This window comes from Parambassis ranga, chromosome 20 (assembly GCF_900634625.1).
Source record: "Parambassis ranga chromosome 20, fParRan2.1, whole genome shotgun sequence".
NCBI classification, from domain to species: Eukaryota; Metazoa; Chordata; class Actinopteri; family Ambassidae; genus Parambassis; species Parambassis ranga.
In genome coordinates, this window is record NC_041040.1 from 5,178,959 (window position 1) to 5,198,719 (window position 19,761).

Sequence of the window (19,761 nt, forward strand, 5' to 3'; positions counted from 1 at the left end):
CCCTGCCTCCGGGTCTGGCCCCTGCCTCTGGTCCCTGCCTCCGGGTCTGGTCCCTGCCTCTGGTCCCTGCCTCTGGTCCCTGCCTCTGGGTCTGGTCCCTGCCTCTGGTCCCTGCCTCCGGGTCTGGTCCCTGCCTCTGGTCCCTGCCTCCGGGTCTGGTCCCTGCCTCCGGCTCTGGTCCCTGCCTCCGGGTCTGCTGCAGGCCCTCCAGGCTGAACCAGGCTCCAGCAGAGGTCAGCTCAGGTTTATTTAACTTCTTCATTTATACAGTCACATGAAACAACTGAGCCCAGAACAGGAGGGTCCGTGTGACCCTGAACATGCTCGCCGGCTCTGTGTTCAGTGTGTGTGCTTGTTTGTCTCCATGTGTGTCGTCAGGTGCTATGATGACTGGCGGACCTGTCCGGCCGCTCTGCAGCTTCACGCAGTCTGACTGTGCTTTTATTTTGAAAGCGGATGTGGGTTGTGTGGGGGCGTTCGGTGCGACTTGACGGACCCTCTGCCTGCTTGTCCCCAGCAGCCCCGACCAGAGAGGGGGAGAGAGGACAAGGCGGCGGACAGAGAGCGAGGGACGGACAGAGGAGAGCTGGTCTGCGGGCTGTTTGCACCGCTGCCTTCTTCCGGGGACTTTCCGCGGGCCGGGACAGAGAGGGACCACCGCGCCGAGCCGCCGCTGCTCCGGGACCTTCCCCGTGGAGCTGCGCGGGTCTGAGGCAGTAGCAGGAGCGAGAAGGGGAGGAGGAGGCTGCTGGATTGTTACACACGCTGCACAGCACTCCGCACAGACAGGTCCGGCGGACCGGCCGCCCCTCGCGGTTCTACGCAGCGTCGTTCTGCGCCTCTGGGACTTTTAAATGTTGGAGGAGGACGCGGAGGACAGCGGGAGCAGAGCTGGCGGCGCCTCCGTCTGACGGGAATATGTGGCCGTGCTGGCTGAGCTGGGCGCTGCTGCTGGGAACTTTGTGTGCAGGTAAGGGGCCAGCGGGGCTGCCTGTGGCCCGGCAGGGACCGGGGGCTCCGCAGAGATGCTGTGTGTGTGTGCGCGCGCGCGCCCCGTGTCTCGGGTTCACATGGGTCTGATAGTCGTGCGGACGTCTCATGGCTGTGTGTCCTCAGTGTGTGTGTGTGTGTCTTTGTGTTGTCAGGAGTCACCTCAGTCCAGCCCGGTGTCGGTGTTTGGCTGCAGCCGTGCCTGCGTGCATGCGCGTGCACAGGATGCTGCTCCATTGTCTGCTCAGGCATGCGGGCGGATCGATAATCGATCAGCAGAGCGGCAGCACGGAGCGCGAGCCCCAAAACACGCGTGTTAAAACATGGATATTAACCCGTTTTCTTTCTCGCACGTCCCTCCGCGCGCGCGCCTCGGCGCCGTCCACGCGCGTTTTACTACGACACACGGCGGGTGGATGAATGGAGCAGCTCCGTCATGTGGCCTCGTAGTAGCGGAGAGGAGGCGCGTGCGCGCTGGAAAAATACTACACGGATACTCAGAGGAAGTGGGCAGCACGTGCGTGATGCTCACGAGCCCGCTGCGGAGGGCAGCGACCTGCGATGGTTGTGTGTGTGTAGTGTCATGTAGTGTGTGTGTGTGTTAATGTATTGTGTGTGTGTAGTGTCATGTAGTGTGTGTGTGTGTTAATGTATTGTGTGTGTGTGTGTGTGTGTGTGGTGTCATGTAGTGTGTGTGTGTAGTGTGTGTGTGTAGTGTCATGTAAGGTGTGTGTGTGTTAATGTATTGTGTGTGTGTGTGGTGTCATGTAGTGTGTGTGTGTGTGTGTGTAGTGTCATGTAAGGTGTGTGTGTGTTAATGTATTGTGTGTGTGTGTGTGGTGTCATGTAGTGTGTGTGTGTGTGTGTGTAGTGTCATGTAGTGTGTGTGTGTGTAGCGCCTTGTTGTGTGTGTGTGTGCAGTTTCATGTAGTGTGTATGTGTAATATGACGGAGCACAGACACAACATTTTAAGGTGACCTCGTAGGTCACATGACGTGGGGCTTCCCCCCTCTTGATGATGACGGCTGTTCTCTTCTTCTTCTTCTCCGCTGCAACGTTGATTAGCTCATTACGTTATCGAGTTAACTTTAATTCAGTGACATCGCCTGAGTGAATCTGAATTCCCTGTTACTCCAAATATGGGCAAAGAGGCGGAGCCTGACTGGATGAGGTGTGACAGCACCCGCCTGTCAGTCACAGCGGTCTAGCTATCAGTGAGATGGAGAGACTCCTCAACCCAAACTCCTGAGTCTGCTCAGGGAAGCATGATGGACATCTGTGGGGATGCACTCATGTGGACGCTGGAGGAACTGCAGGTGTCTCAGCCCTCAGGCTGCAGCTTACCTCCATGTCTCATCAGGTGCTTCTCTGCAGAGCATTATGACCTCACAGTGAAGGTGAACTTTGACCCCGTGGTCTGTGCCCTCTGCAGTGTAAACAGGCCTGAGTGTGTGGAGCTGCACACAGAGCAAACAGAGGGTACGCTCCTTTTGCTTCACAGAGTGGAGATGGCGAGCTGTGCGGGAGGAGATTAGCGTGCCCGCTGACACCTTCCACGGTGCCGTCCATTTGCCTGTGAACAGGTGGAGGCTGTCTGCAGTGTTACTGCTGCTGGTGGTGGTGTGGTTGTTGTTGTTGTTGTTTTTGTTGTTGGAGGGAGGCCCGAGTGTCCGTATCAGCGCCCTGCAGGGCCTTCAACACCAGCAGAGGGGATGAGGAGGGTGAGGAAGGGGTGCATGGTGGGGGATGGGCTGCTCTTAGCTATGGGCTGGATTTAAAGGACCAGCGCCTGTTTTTCTCCTCACTGCCCCCCCCTAAGATTAATGTGGTGGGGTCAAGAGGAGTAGAGGGGGATGAGGTGGAGGAGAAGGGAGGGGGCTGTTTGGGTGAGGAGGAGGGAGACCCACAGCTCTGAGCGGCAGTGCAGCTGGAGGAGTGCAGCCACACACTCGGCAGCAAGGTTTGACCTCTGAACCATCCTCAAACAGGAAGTGATGTCACACAAACGTGAGGAGGTGAAGTTAGCCACATTTAGCAGGGCACACATCACTGTCCTAGAGCCGTCCAATCAGGTAGTGATGTCACGTGGTCATGTGACTTTGTTTTGCTGTCTGAAATGTGTGTGGACACTCACACAGTCGTTCATGGTGCAGCGCTCTGAGCCGGAATCACCTGACACACAGGCGCCCCTGTGATTGGTCACTGCTGACATGTCCTTTAAGGACTGATCCTGGTCTCAGTCTGAGCTGACTGCAGAAACCTGAAGGCTGGTCACCTAGAGGAGAGCTAGCATGTAGCAGCCGGTGTCTGTTATTAAAGCAGGGAAGGCTTTATGAACTGTGGGAGTCTGTGATGCCCCCCAGGTCCAGCTGCCTCACAGGGTGGACCTCACCTTGAACTGGTGAGATGACGACTTGGAGGATTGTAAACATGAGCACTGTTGGAAAACTCTGTTCTCTGTTGGACTCTCAAAGCGGGCTGTGCTGTGTGTGTGTGTGAGCGTTTCACTACACTCAGCGCTCCGTGTGATGAATGGCTCCAGCTCCAGTGACCTGCTTTCTAAATGATCCACACACACACACACACACACTCACACAATCACACACACACACATGCACACTGAACATAAATGAGGTAAACACTGTCCCTGCTGCAGTCATGTGACCTGAGACTGCATGCTCATTGGCTCATGTTGAACACCTGAAGAGTCTCCATGTCTCTGAGGGTTCTTTCCACATGTTGTCCTGTCAGCCGCCGTGTCCCTCTGTAGTAGGGTTGGGCGGTATCCAAATTTTGATACCGTCAAACGGCCTCCTAAAGCGCAGCAGTGTTCTGGGACCAGGGACTCTCTCTCTCTCTCTCTCTCTCTCTCTCTCTCTCTCTGTCTCACGTCATGTTCATAAACTTTATTAAACGTCTCCAAAAGTAAAATACATTATACTACTGAAGTAAAACTGAAGATTCAACCACACAAGGCATCAAATAAAATATGTTTAATATTTGATCCTTATTTTTTAGTGGATTACATTTTTTTTTATTGACGGTATTAAAAATGATACCGTCGCTACCTGTGTGCCCCACCGGTATACCTTAATACCGCCCAACCCTACTCTCTAGACAAGTTTACGTTTAGTTACAGAGGAGTGTGTGTACAGAGTATAATCTAGCTTCTGCTGTTTGTGTCTAAGGCACACAGGCCAACAATGGAGTCCAGAAGACTTTATTTACACACACACACACATACACACAGCAGTGATGTGTCCTGGTCAATCTGTCCAATCAGAGGCCAGCACGCTGACGGTGCAGAGTGACAGCAGTAAATGGCAGAGTGTTGGTCTGCATTGTGTCTGGGTGGCTGTAAAGTTTGGAGCCCTGCTGTGACAGATGGGGGGGGGGGTCTCGTTCATTGATGGCCCCCAGGGGCCCAGGCTGACCCCCCCTCTCTCTTCAGTCATTTGTTCCTCTCTCTCCCTCAAGGACCAGAGGAATGAAGATCCTGTGTGTGTGTCTGCTCTCAGACATGATGGCAGATGTTGTCTGGATGACGACGACACACACACACACTCTCCTGTGTTCTGTTTGATTGGATTGCTTCAGAGGTCCGTCAGCTGACATGCAGCTCAGTCTCATGTCCACACGGTTTCATGATCTGCTGCAGGAGCTCCGTGTTGTGGCTCTTTACAGGATCAGGTGGTCTCCTGTGTGCAGTGTCGGCACCGCAGTCACCCACCGCTCACTTCAGCCATCAAGCCAGGTGCAGGCAGGTGAAGCTGAACACCATCCACCTGAACATGCAGGGCCTTCATGTGAAGGGGCTGGTGTGTCACATCAGATGTTTTCAGTGTTCGATGTTTCTGAGATGAGATGAACAGCTGATCCACCACGGTGCAGACCGCTCACAGCATCACTGAAGAAGAGCTGACAGCCGAGTGGCTTCTACAGGACGGAGCAGGTTGATTTTTATCACAGATTTTCTGCAGGTTATTTTCAAATCAGAAACACAGCTGTCGGGTGGTCGAGCAGAAAGGAAGAGGAGTGAGCTTCTTCCTTGTTCTCTGCAGCGATGAGGCCCCAAGTCTCAGAGGTCAGCTCTATTGTCTGCAGAGCTCTGAGCTGTCAGTGCCGACCAGGCGGTGATTGATGGCACTGGCACTGCTGTGTGTGTGTGAGAGAGAGTGTGTGTGTGAGAGAGAGTGAGAGAGAGAGTGTGTGTGTGTGTGAGAGAAAGAGAGAGAGAGAGCGTGTAAGACATTTGGTTAAGGACAAGCTCCTGCTCTCCTTCGCTTCCCCTCCTCATCCTCCTCTTATCGTTTTCACAGAGAGCGTTCAGGCTGACTTGTAAATGGCTATAAATAGAGGATGTGTGTGAGAGAGAGAGAGTGAGAGGGAGAGAGTTTGGGGGGCTGAGTGTGTGTGGAGAGCTGCATGTTTTCCCTTCATGGTTAACTTTAAGAAACGTGAACATAAAGAGAAAAGTCCACTCCAACCAGACTTGGTAAAAACATAAAGTCCGGTCCTCCTCAGCACCCAGCAGGAAGCCATGATGGAGCCACATGTGAGCAGCAGTCACATGACCAACACTCAGAGAGTCTCTGTCTGACCTGCAGCTGATGTCTGTCTGAATACCTGAGTGATTCTGCACACACACACACACACACTGACTGCACTCTGCCTGCAGACAGGATGGAGCTGACCAATCAGAGCACACTGACTGATCATGTGACAGAACCGCTCAGAGGGTTAAATCAGGTTTCATTTGGGAATTTCTGTCCGTCTGAGACGAGTAGAGTTAGAGCTGCAGCAGATTCACAGAAAAGCACAACCTGCACGTCCTGATCACTACTATCAGCCCTGTGTGTGTGAGTGTGTGTGTGTCAGTGTGTGTGTCAGTGTCGGTGTGTGTCGGTGTGTGAATGTCTGAATGGCTCCCATGGCTTTGCATCTTATATGTTGCGCTGTGATCTCACTAACATATGCACACTCACAAAATCAGCCTGCCAGATGCCTGTGTGGGTTCATGTGTGTGTGTGTGTGACCTGTGACCTTATGTCTGGAGTGCACAAAGGCTGTTAATAATTAGTATGTGGTCATTTTGCATTATAAAGTGGAGCACACACACACGTTGGGCCGTTTGCATTTCACACACGTCTGTGTGCGTGTCATCAGGAAGCAGCAGAGGTCAGAGGTCACACACTTTCACACATGAGCAGCATAGACATGTTAATGTGAGATGTGTGTGTGAGCTGCAGCTGCAGAGTCTTTCTCACAGCTCAGCTGTCAGTCTGAGCCCACCCCACCCCACCAGTGTCTGAGGCCCAGAGAGCACGCCACTGCAACACACCACACACACACCCCCATCGCTGACCCCACCATCTGACACACAACCAACACACACAAACAACACACGGCAACACACACATATACACACCACACACACCCATCACTGACCCCACCATCTGACACAACCAACACACAGACACACACATATACACACCACACACACACCCCCATCGATGACCCCACCATCTGACACACAAGCAACACACACACACACATATATATACACACACACAGACACACAACACAGGGCAACACAGACACAAACACATATACACCCACACACAAACAACACAGACACACACACGTCTCAGTTTAACTTCAGAGCTGCTGAGATGTTTCACCATGAAAACATCAAGCTAATGTGTGTGTGTGTCTGTGTTGTTTGTGTGTGTGTGAGTGTGTGAGCTGACATTTACTTATTTTTCATCAAGGCTTGAGCAGCAGTCACAGAAAGTTCATGAAGACAAACACACACACTCTCAGTGGCAGCAGCTCAGAGGTCTCCATGGTGACTGAGGTCGACCTCCCGAATACTGATGAGGCTCAGGCACAGTTTTACTGCTCCTCTGTGTTCATGCTGCCTCAGAGTCAACACTGCACAGGGAAGCTCATCTCCCATCATGCAACAGGCGGCGGGGCAGTTTACTGGTGGAGAGAGAGAGGGGGAAACGTGGAGAGCGCTTTAGTGGTTTTGTTGTTGTCTCACTGCTTCTTTCTGTTAAGTTGTTGCTTTGTTTTGACATTGTGTTGTTGTCTTTTGTTTGGTCCTGCTGCCTTCATGTTTGTATGGAGTCAGGAAGAGAACATCACTACCCGGCATGCACGGCAACGTAAACAGTGATGGTGAAGCTTCCACAGACATCTGACACTCTGCCGCATTCATCTGAACATGTCTGACCACTGTCATCATGGTGACACCACACCTCAAACACGTTCCTCCTCCACCGCTCTGCTGCTCCGCCAGCTGCTGACGGCACCGTCAGCTCCTCCACGATGTTCAAATATGAACGTATTAAATGTTCATCTGAGCACAGATCAGTGAGATAAAAACCATCAAAGTACTGAATGTGTTAAGTTAGTCCGTGTCCCATCCACTAACATGTAGGGGGCGGGGCTTATGAGCTATACTGCAGCCAGCAGGGGGCGCTCCAGTTGTGTGTGTTGTGTGCGCCCCTGGAGGAGGTTTGGTACTAACGGCTTCTCCTCTGTCTGCAGGCCTGAGCCATGGCGACGTAGACACCATGGAGTGTTTGTACTACAACGTCAACTATGAGATCGAGAAGACCAATCAGAGCGGAGTGGAGCGCTGCGAGGGCGAGAAGGACAAGCGCTCGCACTGCTACGCCTCCTGGAGGAACAGCTCCGGCTCCATTGAGCTGGTGAAGAAGGGGTGCTGGCTGGACGACTTCAACTGCTATGACAGGTACACACACACTCGAGAAGCCCCACCTGTGAGCCGGGGCTCAGTGCTGATTGGCTCTCTTCTGGGTGACCTCAGAGGTAAACAGCTGCTGGTCCTCTGTGGCTCTGACAGGACGGAGCTGTGTGCTGCTGTCCACTGATGGACACATTTCCCATCACTCTTAGCGTCTGCAGCCTCGATTGACAGGTGTGGCAGCGCCGGCTGATGATGCAGTGGGCGGAGACGACTGCAGCTCTCTGATCAAACTGTTCCAGATGTTTTTCTGTGAGGAACCTTTTCAGGTTCAGGTGGCCCTGCTCAGGTGGAGCTCACAGATATTCTTCCAGGCGTCTGAGAGAAGTATTTAGGTCAAGTCCCAGCGATGCTCAGCGTGTGAGTGACAGGTGTGCCGTTAGCCTCTCTGGCAAACTGAGCATCACTCACACGCATCACTCGCAGATCTGTGCAGACACACACAGAGCTTCATCACAGAGCCAGCAGCAGCTCCACCCTTGGTCTGCTTTGTGTTTTTAAACTTCATTCAGTTTTCAGTTTTACGAAGATCCTCGAGGATCAAAGACAGAAGGACCCTTTATCATGGCGGCTGTGTGGACACAGTTTCTGACCTTACACAAAGTCACAGTGAACACATACTGAGTGAGTCTGTGTGTGTCTCAGACAGGAGTGTGTGGCGACAGAGGACAGTCCTCAGGTCTTCTTCTGCTGCTGCGAAGGAAACTTCTGCAACGAGAGGTTCACACACCTGCCGGACGTCACCGGACCATGTGAGTCTGTGTGTGTACGTGTGTGAGTCTGTGTGTGTGTGTGTACATGTGTGTTTGCTCACAAAATCTGAAAAAAATAAATAAGAAGAATGAATTCAGTCATTCACTGCTGATTGTAGAAAGCATGACGACTGTTTGTGTTTGTGTGTGTGTCAGTGATCAAAGCCCCGCCCCACAGCGTTGGCGTGTTAAAGGTGCTGATTTACTGCCTGCTGCCCGTCACCATGCTGTCTGTGGCTCTGCTCACTGCCGTCTGGATGTACCGACACCGCAAACCTCCGTACGGACACGTGGACATCACCGAGGTGCGCACACACACACACAGTGGAAACATGGTGTCAGAGCGCCATCTGCAGCTCGTCCCTCAGACCTCAGCATGGAGAGTTCTCTCATGTTGTCAGCAGCAGCTCCCTCTGCTGGCATTGAGCAGAGTTACACAAACACTGCTGGTGTCCTGAACATGAGTGTGTGTTCTGCAGCTCCCCCTGCTGGCAGTGTGATGCTGTCTCTCTGCAGCGTCACACACTTTCCTCCTGCTGCTCCTCTGTCAGGACACGTGTAGTCTGCTGCTTTATTCTGTTAACTTTGTGACTTTATACGTCATCAGATCCTTCAGTGATTTTCACCACCTGCTCCTCTCTCTGCCTCTCCTCCAGGATCCTGTTCCTCCTCCTGCCTCCCCCCTGGTGGGACTCAAGCCCCTTCAGCTGCTGGAGGTGAAGGCTAGGGGGCGCTTCGGCTGCGTCTGGAAGGGCCAGATGATGAATGATTTTGTGGCTGTGAAGATCTTCCCCATCCAGGTACGCACCGTCAGCTGTTCCCCCACCGTGCGCCGGCCTCGCTGACCCCTGTTGTGTTCTCTGTCACAGAATAAGGAGTCATGGCAGAACGAGCGGGACGTGTTCTCCACGCCGGGCATGAGGCATGAAAATATCCTGAGGTACATCGGCGCTGAGAAACGAGGGAGCCACCTGGAGGCCGAGCTGTGGCTCATCACTGAGTTCCACGAGAGGGTGAGGGACAGGGGACACGTCTCAGAGGTCACTCCTGACGTGGGGACTGGCAAAAACCGCTGTGCTGTCTTTGCAGGGCTCCCTGACGGACTTCCTGAAGGGAAACGTGGTCAGCTGGTCTGAGCTGTGTCACATCGCCGAGACGACGGCCTGCGGCCTGGCTCACCTGCATGAAGACATCCCCCGCCTGAAAGGAGAGGGACACAAACCTGCCATCGCTCACAGGTCAGCTCGCACACACACAGACCCACAACCCTCAGCTGAGAGGGCACACCAAGCAGTAAGAGCGTTCTGCCACCTGGTGGAGCCAGTGAGTCAGATCCATCCTCAGTGAAGAACTGCTCTCAGTCTCACCAGGCCCACTGGGTCTCACTCTGGGTCTGGGTCTGGGTCTCACTCTGTGTCTTACTCTGGGTCTGGGTCTCTCCGCGTTTTACTCTGTGTCTGGGTCTCATTCTGGGTCTCACTCTGGGTCTCACTCTTTGTCTTACTCTGGGTCTGGCTCTCACTCTGGCTCTCACTCTGGGTCTCACTCTGGGTCTCACTGGGTCTTACTCTGGGTCTGGGTCTCACTCTGGGTGTTGTCCTCTCAGGGATATGAAGAGTAAAAACATCATGTTGCGTTCTGACCTCACGGCGGTGATCGGAGACTTCGGCCTCGCCGTATGCTTCGAGCCGGGACAACCGCCTGGAGAGACACATGGACAGGTGAGCTGCTTGGACTGCAGCTAGAGGAGGAGTTGGTTCCCTCTGAGTCTTTATGTGTGTGTGTGCAGGTGGGGACCAGGCGTTACATGGCTCCAGAGGTCTTAGAAGGAGCCATCAACTTCCAGAGAGACTCCTTCCTGCGGATCGACATGTACGCCATGGGCCTGGTGCTGTGGGAGCTGGTGTCCCGCTGCAAGGCTGCAGACGGTAACACACACACACACAGCTTCTGTACTTCACCTGTGTTCAGGCTGACAGTAGCAGAAAGGTGTGTGTGAGTGTGTGTTGAGGAGCCCTGTCTTTGCTGTCTGCAGGTCCGGTGGATGAGTACATGCTGCCATTTGAGGAGGAAGTGGGTCAGCACCCGTCACTGGAGGACCTGCAGGAGGTCGTCGTCCACAAGAAGCTGAGACCGGCCTTCAAGGAGCTTTGGCTCAAACACAGTGTGAGTGTTAGTCTGTCTGCACACAGACACACACGTACGCACGCACGCACACAGACACACAGACACATGCTCGCACACAGACACACACGCAGGGTGGTGGCATCCCAAACACCAGCTCCCAGAATGCACTGGGCTGACTGCTGGTCAGTGTCCTGACAGACACACACACACAGACACACACACCTGGAAATCTCATCAGACCACAAACATGTATGTAAGGGAAACATATTTCTATCCGTCTGACAAAAACCTGACACATTTATGAGAGAAACTCCATTTATGTAAATCAAGAGCAGAGGTAGTATTTGGAGGGTGGGGGCTGCATGGAGGGCGGGGCCTGCTGCTTCTGTCGTGCTAACATCGGCCGTCCTGCCGCCCGCAGGGTCTGGCTCAGATCTGTGAGACGGTGGAGGAGTGCTGGGACCACGACGCGGAGGCTCGCCTGTCAGCCGGCTGCGTAGAAGAGAGGATCTCCCAGGTCCGCCGGCTGACCGCCACCATCACACCGCCTACCTCCGACCACAACGCCCTGCTGGTCTCTACCATCACTCCCGTTTCCATGGTAACTAATGTGGACCCACAGTCCAAAGAGTCCAGTATATGAGGAGAAACACACAGCAGAACTCTTTCCTGATGTTTCTCCTGTTCAGTTCAACTTTCTCTAAACACACACACACACTCTCTCACACACACACACACACACACACACACACACACACACACACACACCATCTTTCTCAGTGGATTTATAGAGCCGGCGTGAGAGCAGCTGCTATTTTCTCTCTTTGCGTTTTTTGACTCTGGACAGAAACTACCAGCACACGTCCTCGTTTTTCCTACGTTTCCAGTAATTGTGTCTTTTTTTACTCCGAGTGTGTGTTATGTGAAAACAAAGTGAACACACACGGGAACCGCCCACACTGAAACGCATTCAGGTCCCGACTCAGTGAATGCTCTTCTATCTCCAGGTACCTCAGTGACTCCTTTTTTTACCCTTCTCCTTGTGCGTTTGTCTTCGGCTCATTGTCTTTGTGTACATTTTACCGCGTCACCTAGCAACCACCGACCATCGGGCAACCAATGGGACTTTTACTACGATGCTGCAAAACACCCAGACTGTTACGCAGGAAACAGAAACCGACGTGTTCATGCGACAAACCTTCGGATCCAACGGGTCTCATCCAAACAGGAAGTGAGGTCAGAGGAACAGCACGACTGGACGGAGTTTGATTTCAGCTCCTCTCACTCGAGGCTGAATACTGAAGGGGAGAGCTGTGGCAGGATTGGTTGTCAGGAACCAGGAAGTGAACGTCTTGCATGCAGAGATTTGATTGGCTGACTGCGCTCAACCACAGCATTTTGGTTGGCTCGGAAATCAAACTTCTCAGGTAACCAGGTGCACAGGGGTCGGGTGGGGTGAGGGGGCAGGATCAGGCTGACGGAAGCCTTTGGTGGGCGGGGCTTATCGGTGTGTGCTCTATGCCTGTTGGCTGTCCTGATCGTGTCAAGGTGCCCAAACAAGGGGAACAGGTGTTACCCTGAAAAAGGTGCAAGGCCTCCCAGTGCATAGAATGTTTATGCATTCAGGTCAGTGTGTGCGTGTGTGTGAGAGAGAGTGTGCGTGAGAGAGAGTGTATGTGTGAGAGTGTGTGTGAGGTCACATGATGTGATTTCTTCATGATGATTTTATACTGCTGATCCTTGCCTGTGTTACAGGGAGGTCGGAGAGAGGCCGTGACCTTTGACCTCCTCACTCCTGCTAACACTCGTCCTCCTGCTACAGGTGGCAGACAGGCAGCTCCATCACTTTTATCCAATAATCAGACCTCACTGACACTTCCTGTGTCCCTGAACGTCCCTCCGTCATGTCCTGACGCTGCTGCAGCTTCTTATGGACAGACACAGCTGTTTGACACTCAGACAGTAGTCCCTGAAGCAGCCTGTGCTGGCTTTCCTCCTGTGGTGTGATGAGCAGAGGTCAAAGGTCGGCAGCCACCTCCACTCCTCTCACTTTATTTTTCCTACAACTGGGACCAAAACTGAGGCGACCTCACTTCGTCCTTTGTGTGTTTGTTTCCTCTGTGATGCCATACATGTAACGTGAATGTGTACGATGCTGCTGACCGTGATGATGATGATGATGCTGATGCTTCAGACTCAAAGATGATATATTTCTGTAGATTCCTCGTTATCATTAGTTTTCCTTTGAACACATGCAACAGTCGGTGAAGCACAGATCACCTCAATACAGCAGAAATACCTCACAAGACTTTTCTATGTTTTCTGGTTCTAGATTGATTACTTGCTATGACGGCTTATTGTAGTTACTTAATATTTGATTGTGAATTTTTTATTGTGCTTTTATTTTGAAAAGTTTCAGTGCTGGAAATGATCCGATGTTTATGTTGAACAGCTGATATTAGAAGAACACCTGGACAGGGCGGGACTTCCTGTGTCCTCTTCCTCTTCTCTGTTATGCCTCCTTGTGTCCTTTCCTTCTCATCTTCCATCACCTCCTTCGTTCCATCTCGTGTTATGTCTCCTTAAGTGTCTTGTTTGACCTGATCTCTGTAGCGCCCCCAGCTGGTGCTCCTTTGATTGATACTTCCTCATGTGAACCTCCACCTGAGCATAATCATTGGACACTGTAATCCTCCCTGCATGACCCTCTTAGGCTGATGACACGCTCACTCAGATCCAGGTGTTTCCATGAATGTATTACCTCATAAAGCCTCACGCTGTGCTCGGCGGCGGCAGTCTGTGGTCGTGGGGAGATTCGGGCTTTAGGGAAGAAGGTTCAGTTTCACAAAAAAAGGACTCACTGAGCTGGAGCGTGCCACACTGTGTGCCGCACGCCCAGCTTTTACATACTGTTAGCATTGTTAGCATCCTACAGTGACACCACAAACCAAGAAATAGGGACCAATCTGTCAGATGCTAACAACGCTAAAGCAGCATTTACATATCACAGCGACCCCTCTGAAGAGGAGCAGATGCCACGGTGACCGCTGGCTACACGTGGTCTCCTGAGTCCCTGTCCTCACTGTGTCCAACAGACCCACCCAAGTCCAGACAGGAGTCCAGGATTGAAGTCATTGGTGAACTGGGTCATGAAATCTCAGCTTTAAAGAACAAAACACATTTTCTGATACTACAGTTTCTAAAGTATTGATCGAAGTTGTACTCTGGCAGCTCAGCGTTATCATGCAGTAAGCTAAAGGCCGGTGCTGCCGCAGGACTCGGATGCGTTTCCTGGTTGTGCAGGTGATTTTCCCCTTTTGGTGGCCAGTCAGGTGGCTGCAGGGAGAAACCAGGATGTGCAGAATTAACTGAAAACAGTGGTTTAAGTCCTCTGACCCCCGCCTCAGTGAAGCCTCCTCCTCCTCAGACACTTTCACTGGTCACAGCAGCTGGCAGGGATGAAATGAGTCACATGACTCCTCCCTCACGGTAAAGATGGCTGCCTCCTGTGTGATGGCTCGGCTGGACTGAAGTGAAACACGGAGCCTCAGCGAATGCAGGCGTCTGTTAGAGCGACTTCCTGTCTGTCGTTTGCTGCTGACCTGACACCAACAGACAGCTTCTTAGCTCAGATCAAACTGAGGTGGCCCTCGTTCCCAACCAGCTGATGATGATGATGATGAAGAGGCAGTGTGACCTCAGCTGTAGACAAACTACTGATGAAGAAAGAACCTGTGACTCATTACTGTAAAAACCTGCAGTTCATGTTTTATTATATGAGTGTATACTGTACGTGTTACACAGCAGGCAGGAAGGAGGAACACCTAACAAAATAAAAGCCCCTCCCCAGGCCCGTCATCCTGCTGTGAAGCCGCTTGAAGGTTCCAGTCTTTTATTTTGGTACTTTCTGAAAGCATTGATCACTGTAACATACTCTGATACTGTGGTGGTTTGTAGAGGAACACTCCAGACTGGAGCTAGATCTGTGTGAGTGTGTCTGTGTGTGTCTGTGAGTCTGTGAGTCTGTGTGTGTCTCTGTGTGGGTGTCTGTGTGTGTGTGTCTGTTTGCCTGTGCGTGTGTGCGTCTGTGCGAGTGTGTGTGTGTGTCTCTGTGCGAGTGTGTGTCTGTGCGGGTGTGTGTGTTTGTGTCTCTGTGCGTGTGTGGTCTCTCTCTATTTTCATAAGCCTGTTGTGTATCTGTCTTTCTCTCTTCCTCTCTCCACCCAGTGCCAGGATCATTATTGTATGAATGAATGTAGTCGTAGTTCTCAGTGCCACACACACACACATACACACACACACATACACATATACACACACAGGAGCTGTTAGTGACAAATGAAATTACTGTAGAAGGTTGTTTGATCTTTTTGTATATGGAAATAAATAATAAATGCTGTCAGATCCTTTTACTTCTGGTTTCAGTGTGTTGTTGCTCAGTCAGTGTGTCCAGGGTCACGAGGTCATGGTGACATCATCAGAGAGGCTGGAGGACTCACTCGTTCTAATATTCGGACTTAATCAGATGCATAATTATGGGCGTTACTGCTTTGAGTGACAGGCAGTTGTCGTATCAGCCTCAGCGCCGCTCGCACTCCCCCTTTGTCATATTTTGAAGTTTTGGTGGACGTTCCAAAGAACGGTCCAAACGCCGTGCTGTGTTGGTGTTCCTCAAGGTTCAGTCCTGGGCCCTGATGACATCCAGCTCTGTGTCCCTACCAACGGAGACGCCTGGTCCCTTTACTCGAAGACCAGGCGTCTCCGTTTGAAGGGAAAGTCAAACTGTCTGTCTCTCTGTCTCTCGCTCTCTCTCTCTGTGTCTGTCTTTCTCTCTCTCTCTGTCTCTGTCTCTGTCTCTGTCTGTCTCTCTGTCTTTTTCTCAATCATTGATTTTTACTCAACATCAGCGTAAAAAAAACATCAAAACTCACCTAAAAGTCTTTAATGTGTTTTCAGGAGAAAAGAAGCTTTCTATTTTTGGATCAGTTTAAATATCTTCTGACAGCTAACAGTGTAAATGAGTCTACAGTCTGACTCTAATCAAGCAGCCAATCAGGGGAGAGGTAAGAACTCCACAACATAACAAGTTCAGAAACATGTACAAAATATATTAACGTTCAACGGTCCCCTCCCTCTGGACAGGCGGTTGCCACAGCAACATCAGGAGACAATCTGTTCTCCCCCTAAACTACACTACCACCAACTGCCTGCAGGGGGTTGTGGGTAGTGTGAGTTGAGAAGCAGAAAAAACACAATTTATATATATATATATATATATATAAATTGTGTTTTTTGAAGTTCTATCAGCATTGATTAGTAGGCTGCAAGGTTAGATTCTTCAGGTCACGTGTCTCAGTCTTAAGGTGGAGGGCCAATCAGAGCAGCTCGTACTGCCGCAGGTGCATGCGCTGGATGATGTCACGACAGTCGTTGAAGACACGGCGGATGTTCTCCGTGTCGACGGCACAGGTGAAGTGGGGGTAACAGTGATGTTTGCTGTCGCCGCTCGCCATGCTGATGTTCTGAAACAGCAGAGTAATGCGTTAGATTCTAAACGCCACTTCCTGCACAATGAAGACAGACCGCCGTCCTCATCACCATTGAGCTTACCAGGAACTGGTCTCTGATGAAGAACTTGGCTCTGGCCACTTTAGGGTCTTCATCAGCATCCGGAGCAGCTGGAAACACAGACATGATGATCAGAGGTGTGTCGGCGTGTCACATGAGTGTCTGCACATGCTCATGTTTACCATCGGCTGGGACCTGGTAGTTGTTGTATTCTGGAAAATAATCCTCCAGCTTAGACTTTCCAGCAAGAATCTTGTCAGCCAGCACGTCCTGCTTGTTCAGGAACAGGATCACAGAGATGGTCTTCAGGAACCTGCAGCCAATCAGAAAGCAGAAAGGCTTACAGCAGCCAATCAGAGCGAAGAGAGGCTTACAGCAGCCAATCAGAGCGAAGAGAGGCTTACAGCAGCCAATCAGAAAACAGAGAGTTAAATATTGAACCTGTTTGTCCAGATGGATTTGAAGAGGTCCAGAGATTCTCGCAGCCGATTGGTGGAGTTGTCCTCTCTGATCACCATGTTGTAGCTGCTGCTGGCAGCCACAAAGATGATGGCCGTCACATCTGGACAGATGGACAGAGAGTCAACTTTTCTGTTCTCTGAGGGTCTGAGGGTAAATCAGTGTTTTCCTCACCGTTGAAGCACTGAATCCACTTCCTGCGCTCGTCCCTCTGTCCCCCTACATCAAACATACTAACACACACACACAGTCAGCACAGCTCCATCACTGGACTTCATGTCTCCCACAGAGTCCAAAACACTCACTGGAAGTTGACTTTGTCCACCTGAAACCTGGTTTCAAAGATCCCTGAAGTCAGAACTCGGCATCGTAGCAAATCCTGGAAGAGGGCAAGTGTCAGCCAATAAAAAAAGAGTGATCCTGGATGCTGCCGCCTGATTGGCTGGTTTGTTACCTGGTCAGTGGGTGTGTAGTCAGTCCTTCTGACGAACTCCAACCTCTCCAGGAAGCTGGAAGAAGGTAACATCTGGATCAGGTTTAAGGATTGTGTGTGTGTCTGTCTTTGTGTGTGTGTGTGTCTGTCTGTCTTTGTTTGTATCTGTGTACCTCTGTCTGTGTCTGTGTGTGTGTCTGTGTGTGCCTCTCTGTGTCTTACTACTGAGCACAGTCGATCAGCTGGTACTCGTTGGAGCGTTCGAAGCACGCCTTCACGCCGTCGTCCTCCCACAGCTTCTGCGTGTGCTCAAAGAACTCCTGAGACAAAGTGCAGAGCGGTTACTGTTGCTGCCCCTGCAGGCAGCAGCAATTATTACTGAGGAAACAAGACAGGTCCATGAACACAGCAGCTTTGGTTGCAGATCACACAGATCCTCCCTGATACGCTCTGCCATGTGACTTGTTGATTTGACAAAATTTTTGTGTGTTTTGACGCAGACATGCAGAATAAATCTGACCGATCATCGTGCAGCGCTGTGCAGGAAGAGTTTTGTGGCCGTGCAGGAAGACGGTTGTTTTGTGTCTCTGTTGTCCTCAGAGATGGCACTGTTTGGATAATGAGGCCTCAGGTGACACACAGTCAGGTATGTGTGCGCTCCGGTGTGGCCCCAGTCTCCGGTGAACTCGTTACATCATGTCATTAACATCATTAAAACAAACAAGCTCTAACCCGGGTCTCCAGGCGCCACTTTAAAGGAGCAGCCCGCCTCTTTAACAGGTAACACATCAGCACATCAGACATGTTACCTGTGTGTGTGTGTCTGTGTGTGTGTGCAGGCACCATGACACAGAGCTAACTGATGCTACTCAAAGACTGAAACAGAGACCTGTCTACACCTGAGTGAGTCAGAGTGTGTGTGTGTGTGTCTGTGTGCGAGTGTGTTACCTCTGTGTATTCAAAGTCAGACAGTGGTGCGATGCTCCGGATGTAGTCGGCTCGGAACTGGTTGCTGGGGTCAGCCAGCTGGATGGGTGGTGACAGCATGGTCATAGCCGACACGATGGTCTGAGACACACACACACACACACACAGATTGGCTGCGCCTGTTTGAACATGGCAGTTGTTGTGTGCAGCAGTTGTGTGCTGGGCCACAATGACTTGCGTGTGTGTGTGTGTGTGTGTGTTTGGATCAGATGTTCCTGTTCTGTTAGTCATGTGACCTACCACGATGGCGTCCTTCACGTTCTTCCTGATGTCCTGAGCCTTCTCCTGCTTCTCTCTGCAAAATAAAGCCAGCGTTACTGTGATGACAACATGTTCACACACACACACACAGCTCTGTGTGGGTGTGGATTCCAGGACTAAACTGTAAAGACATGAGACTCACTCATCGTTAAAGCCGTCAACATGAAGAATCCTCATCTGCTTCACTATGGTGCTTTTACCTGATTCTCCAGCACCTGCACAGACAGACAGGTAGACAGATAGACAGACAGGCAGGTAGATGGGTAAACAGACAGACAGACAGATTGGTAGACAGGTAAACAGACAGACAGACAGGTAAACAGACAGACGGGTAAACAGACAGACAGGCGTCTCACCCAGCAGCAGCAGTCTGTGTGTAGCTTTGTACGCCTGTCTCTCCTTCTGCAGCTGTTTCTCGATCTTTTTGTTCGCTTCTCTTTTTGCTTTTTCATCCAGTCGTTCTTCCTCCGTCTGCCCTCCCAGACAGCCCATCTCCACTGGAACCACATGAACCAGCAAGAACCCAGTAAACACACCAGAACCAGTAATGAACAGTGGCTCACCTGACAGCTTCTCCACTGCTGAATGTTAAAAGTGGTTTAGTCCTCATTCAGTTCACACATATATGAACAACACTGAGCGGGTTAATGGTGGACATCAGAAAGGATCATCTCATGATGTTGTGGATGAAAGCAAGAACAAGTAAAAGTGTCTGAGACAGAGTCCGTCTCTGTGTCTGAGACAGAGTCCGCCTCTGTGTCTGTAAAAACTTTACAGACACAACCCGCTGTGAGCTTTGTGTGTCACCGAGTGTCGTACACCAGTGCTCTCAGTGTGGTGTGGCAGCGCACCAACCTGCAGCTGTTGGTGATCACCGACTCGTCGAGGCTCAGCAGGTCCAGATCAGCTCGTCCCTCAGTCCATCCATCAAAATCCACGATGTTCCTCAGCCAATCAGCATCCCCCTCTGTGCTACAGGCGATCCAGTCAGGTCCAGTTCATTCAGTGCTAGAGAACCAGGACTGCTGCTGCCGTTCCCTCGCTGAGCAGTGACACACCTGAGCAGCTCTCTCTCTCTCTCTCTCCCCACCTGTCCTCCCCTCCTCCCCCCTCCTTAGTCTCTAATAGCGTCTCATTAGTCGTCTCCTGCTCTGTTTTCTTTGGGGATTTGCTGTTTTTCCTCTCGTGTCAGTTTGCTGCCTGACGACCGGCAGCCTGATTCACAAACACACACTGCTCGTCCTGGTTTCAGTCTGAATCCTGACGGGAGCCGAGTCTGGACCAGCGGCTCAGGGGTCGCCCAGTGTTACTTTTTACAGACTCTGTTTATTTCAACATATTTTCTCAGCTCATCTTTAATCTGTGCACTTTGTGGTAAACTGGCAAACATCACCATGGTAACCAGATG

General features: G+C 51.4%; 2 protein-coding genes across 2 annotated transcripts; one reads left to right on the forward strand and one right to left on the reverse strand.

Moving 5' to 3' along the window:
- The first annotated feature begins 201 nt into the window (after nt 1-201).
- acvr2ba (activin A receptor type 2Ba) lies at nt 202-14,704 on the forward strand. Its single transcript, XM_028433386.1, has 12 exons — nt 202-233; nt 379-970; nt 7,547-7,754; nt 8,412-8,518; nt 8,675-8,823; nt 9,175-9,318; nt 9,388-9,531; nt 9,608-9,756; nt 10,125-10,239; nt 10,308-10,446; nt 10,554-10,684; nt 11,067-14,704. The coding sequence occupies exons 2-12, from the start codon at nt 919-921 to the stop codon at nt 11,286-11,288; spliced, it is 1,560 nt and encodes a 519-aa protein (XP_028289187.1). The 5' UTR covers nt 202-233; nt 379-918; the 3' UTR covers nt 11,289-14,704.
- Nucleotides 14,705-16,020: 1,316 nt separating this feature from the next.
- LOC114453165 (guanine nucleotide-binding protein G(olf) subunit alpha-like) lies at nt 16,021-18,845 on the reverse strand. Its single transcript, XM_028432896.1, has 12 exons — nt 18,710-18,845; nt 18,496-18,568; nt 18,333-18,387; nt 18,054-18,173; nt 17,328-17,425; nt 17,127-17,181; nt 16,978-17,051; nt 16,847-16,905; nt 16,655-16,775; nt 16,396-16,526; nt 16,256-16,323; nt 16,021-16,167 (listed from the first exon to the last, which is right to left on the reverse strand). The coding sequence occupies exons 1-12, from the start codon at nt 18,843-18,845 to the stop codon at nt 16,021-16,023; spliced, it is 1,137 nt and encodes a 378-aa protein (XP_028288697.1).
- Between the last annotated feature and the right edge of the window lie 916 nt (nt 18,846-19,761).

What these genes read in the sequence shown, in the direction of transcription:
- acvr2ba (XM_028433386.1), top strand. Translation starts at nt 919, where the DNA reads ATGTGGCCGTGCTGGCTGAGCTGGGCGCTGCTGCTGGGAACTTTGTGT. An exon ending in GCCGGACGTCACCGGACCAT is followed by an intron (nt 8,519 to 8,674) that starts GTGAGTCTGTGT and finishes TGTGTGTGTCAG; the next exon opens with TGATCAAAGCCCCGCCCCAC. An exon ending in AAACCTGCCATCGCTCACAG is followed by an intron (nt 9,757 to 10,124) that starts GTCAGCTCGCAC and finishes TTGTCCTCTCAG; the next exon opens with GGATATGAAGAGTAAAAACA.
- LOC114453165 (XM_028432896.1), bottom strand. Translation starts at nt 18,845, where the DNA reads ATGGGCTGTCTGGGAGGGCAGACGGAGGAAGAACGACTGGATGAAAAA. An exon ending in CTGACTTTGAATACACAGAG is followed by an intron (nt 17,426 to 18,053) that starts GTAACACACTCG and finishes ACTTTGTCTCAG; the next exon opens with GAGTTCTTTGAGCACACGCA. An exon ending in CTGATCGACTGTGCTCAGTA is followed by an intron (nt 17,182 to 17,327) that starts GTAAGACACAGA and finishes ACCTTCTTCCAG; the next exon opens with CTTCCTGGAGAGGTTGGAGT.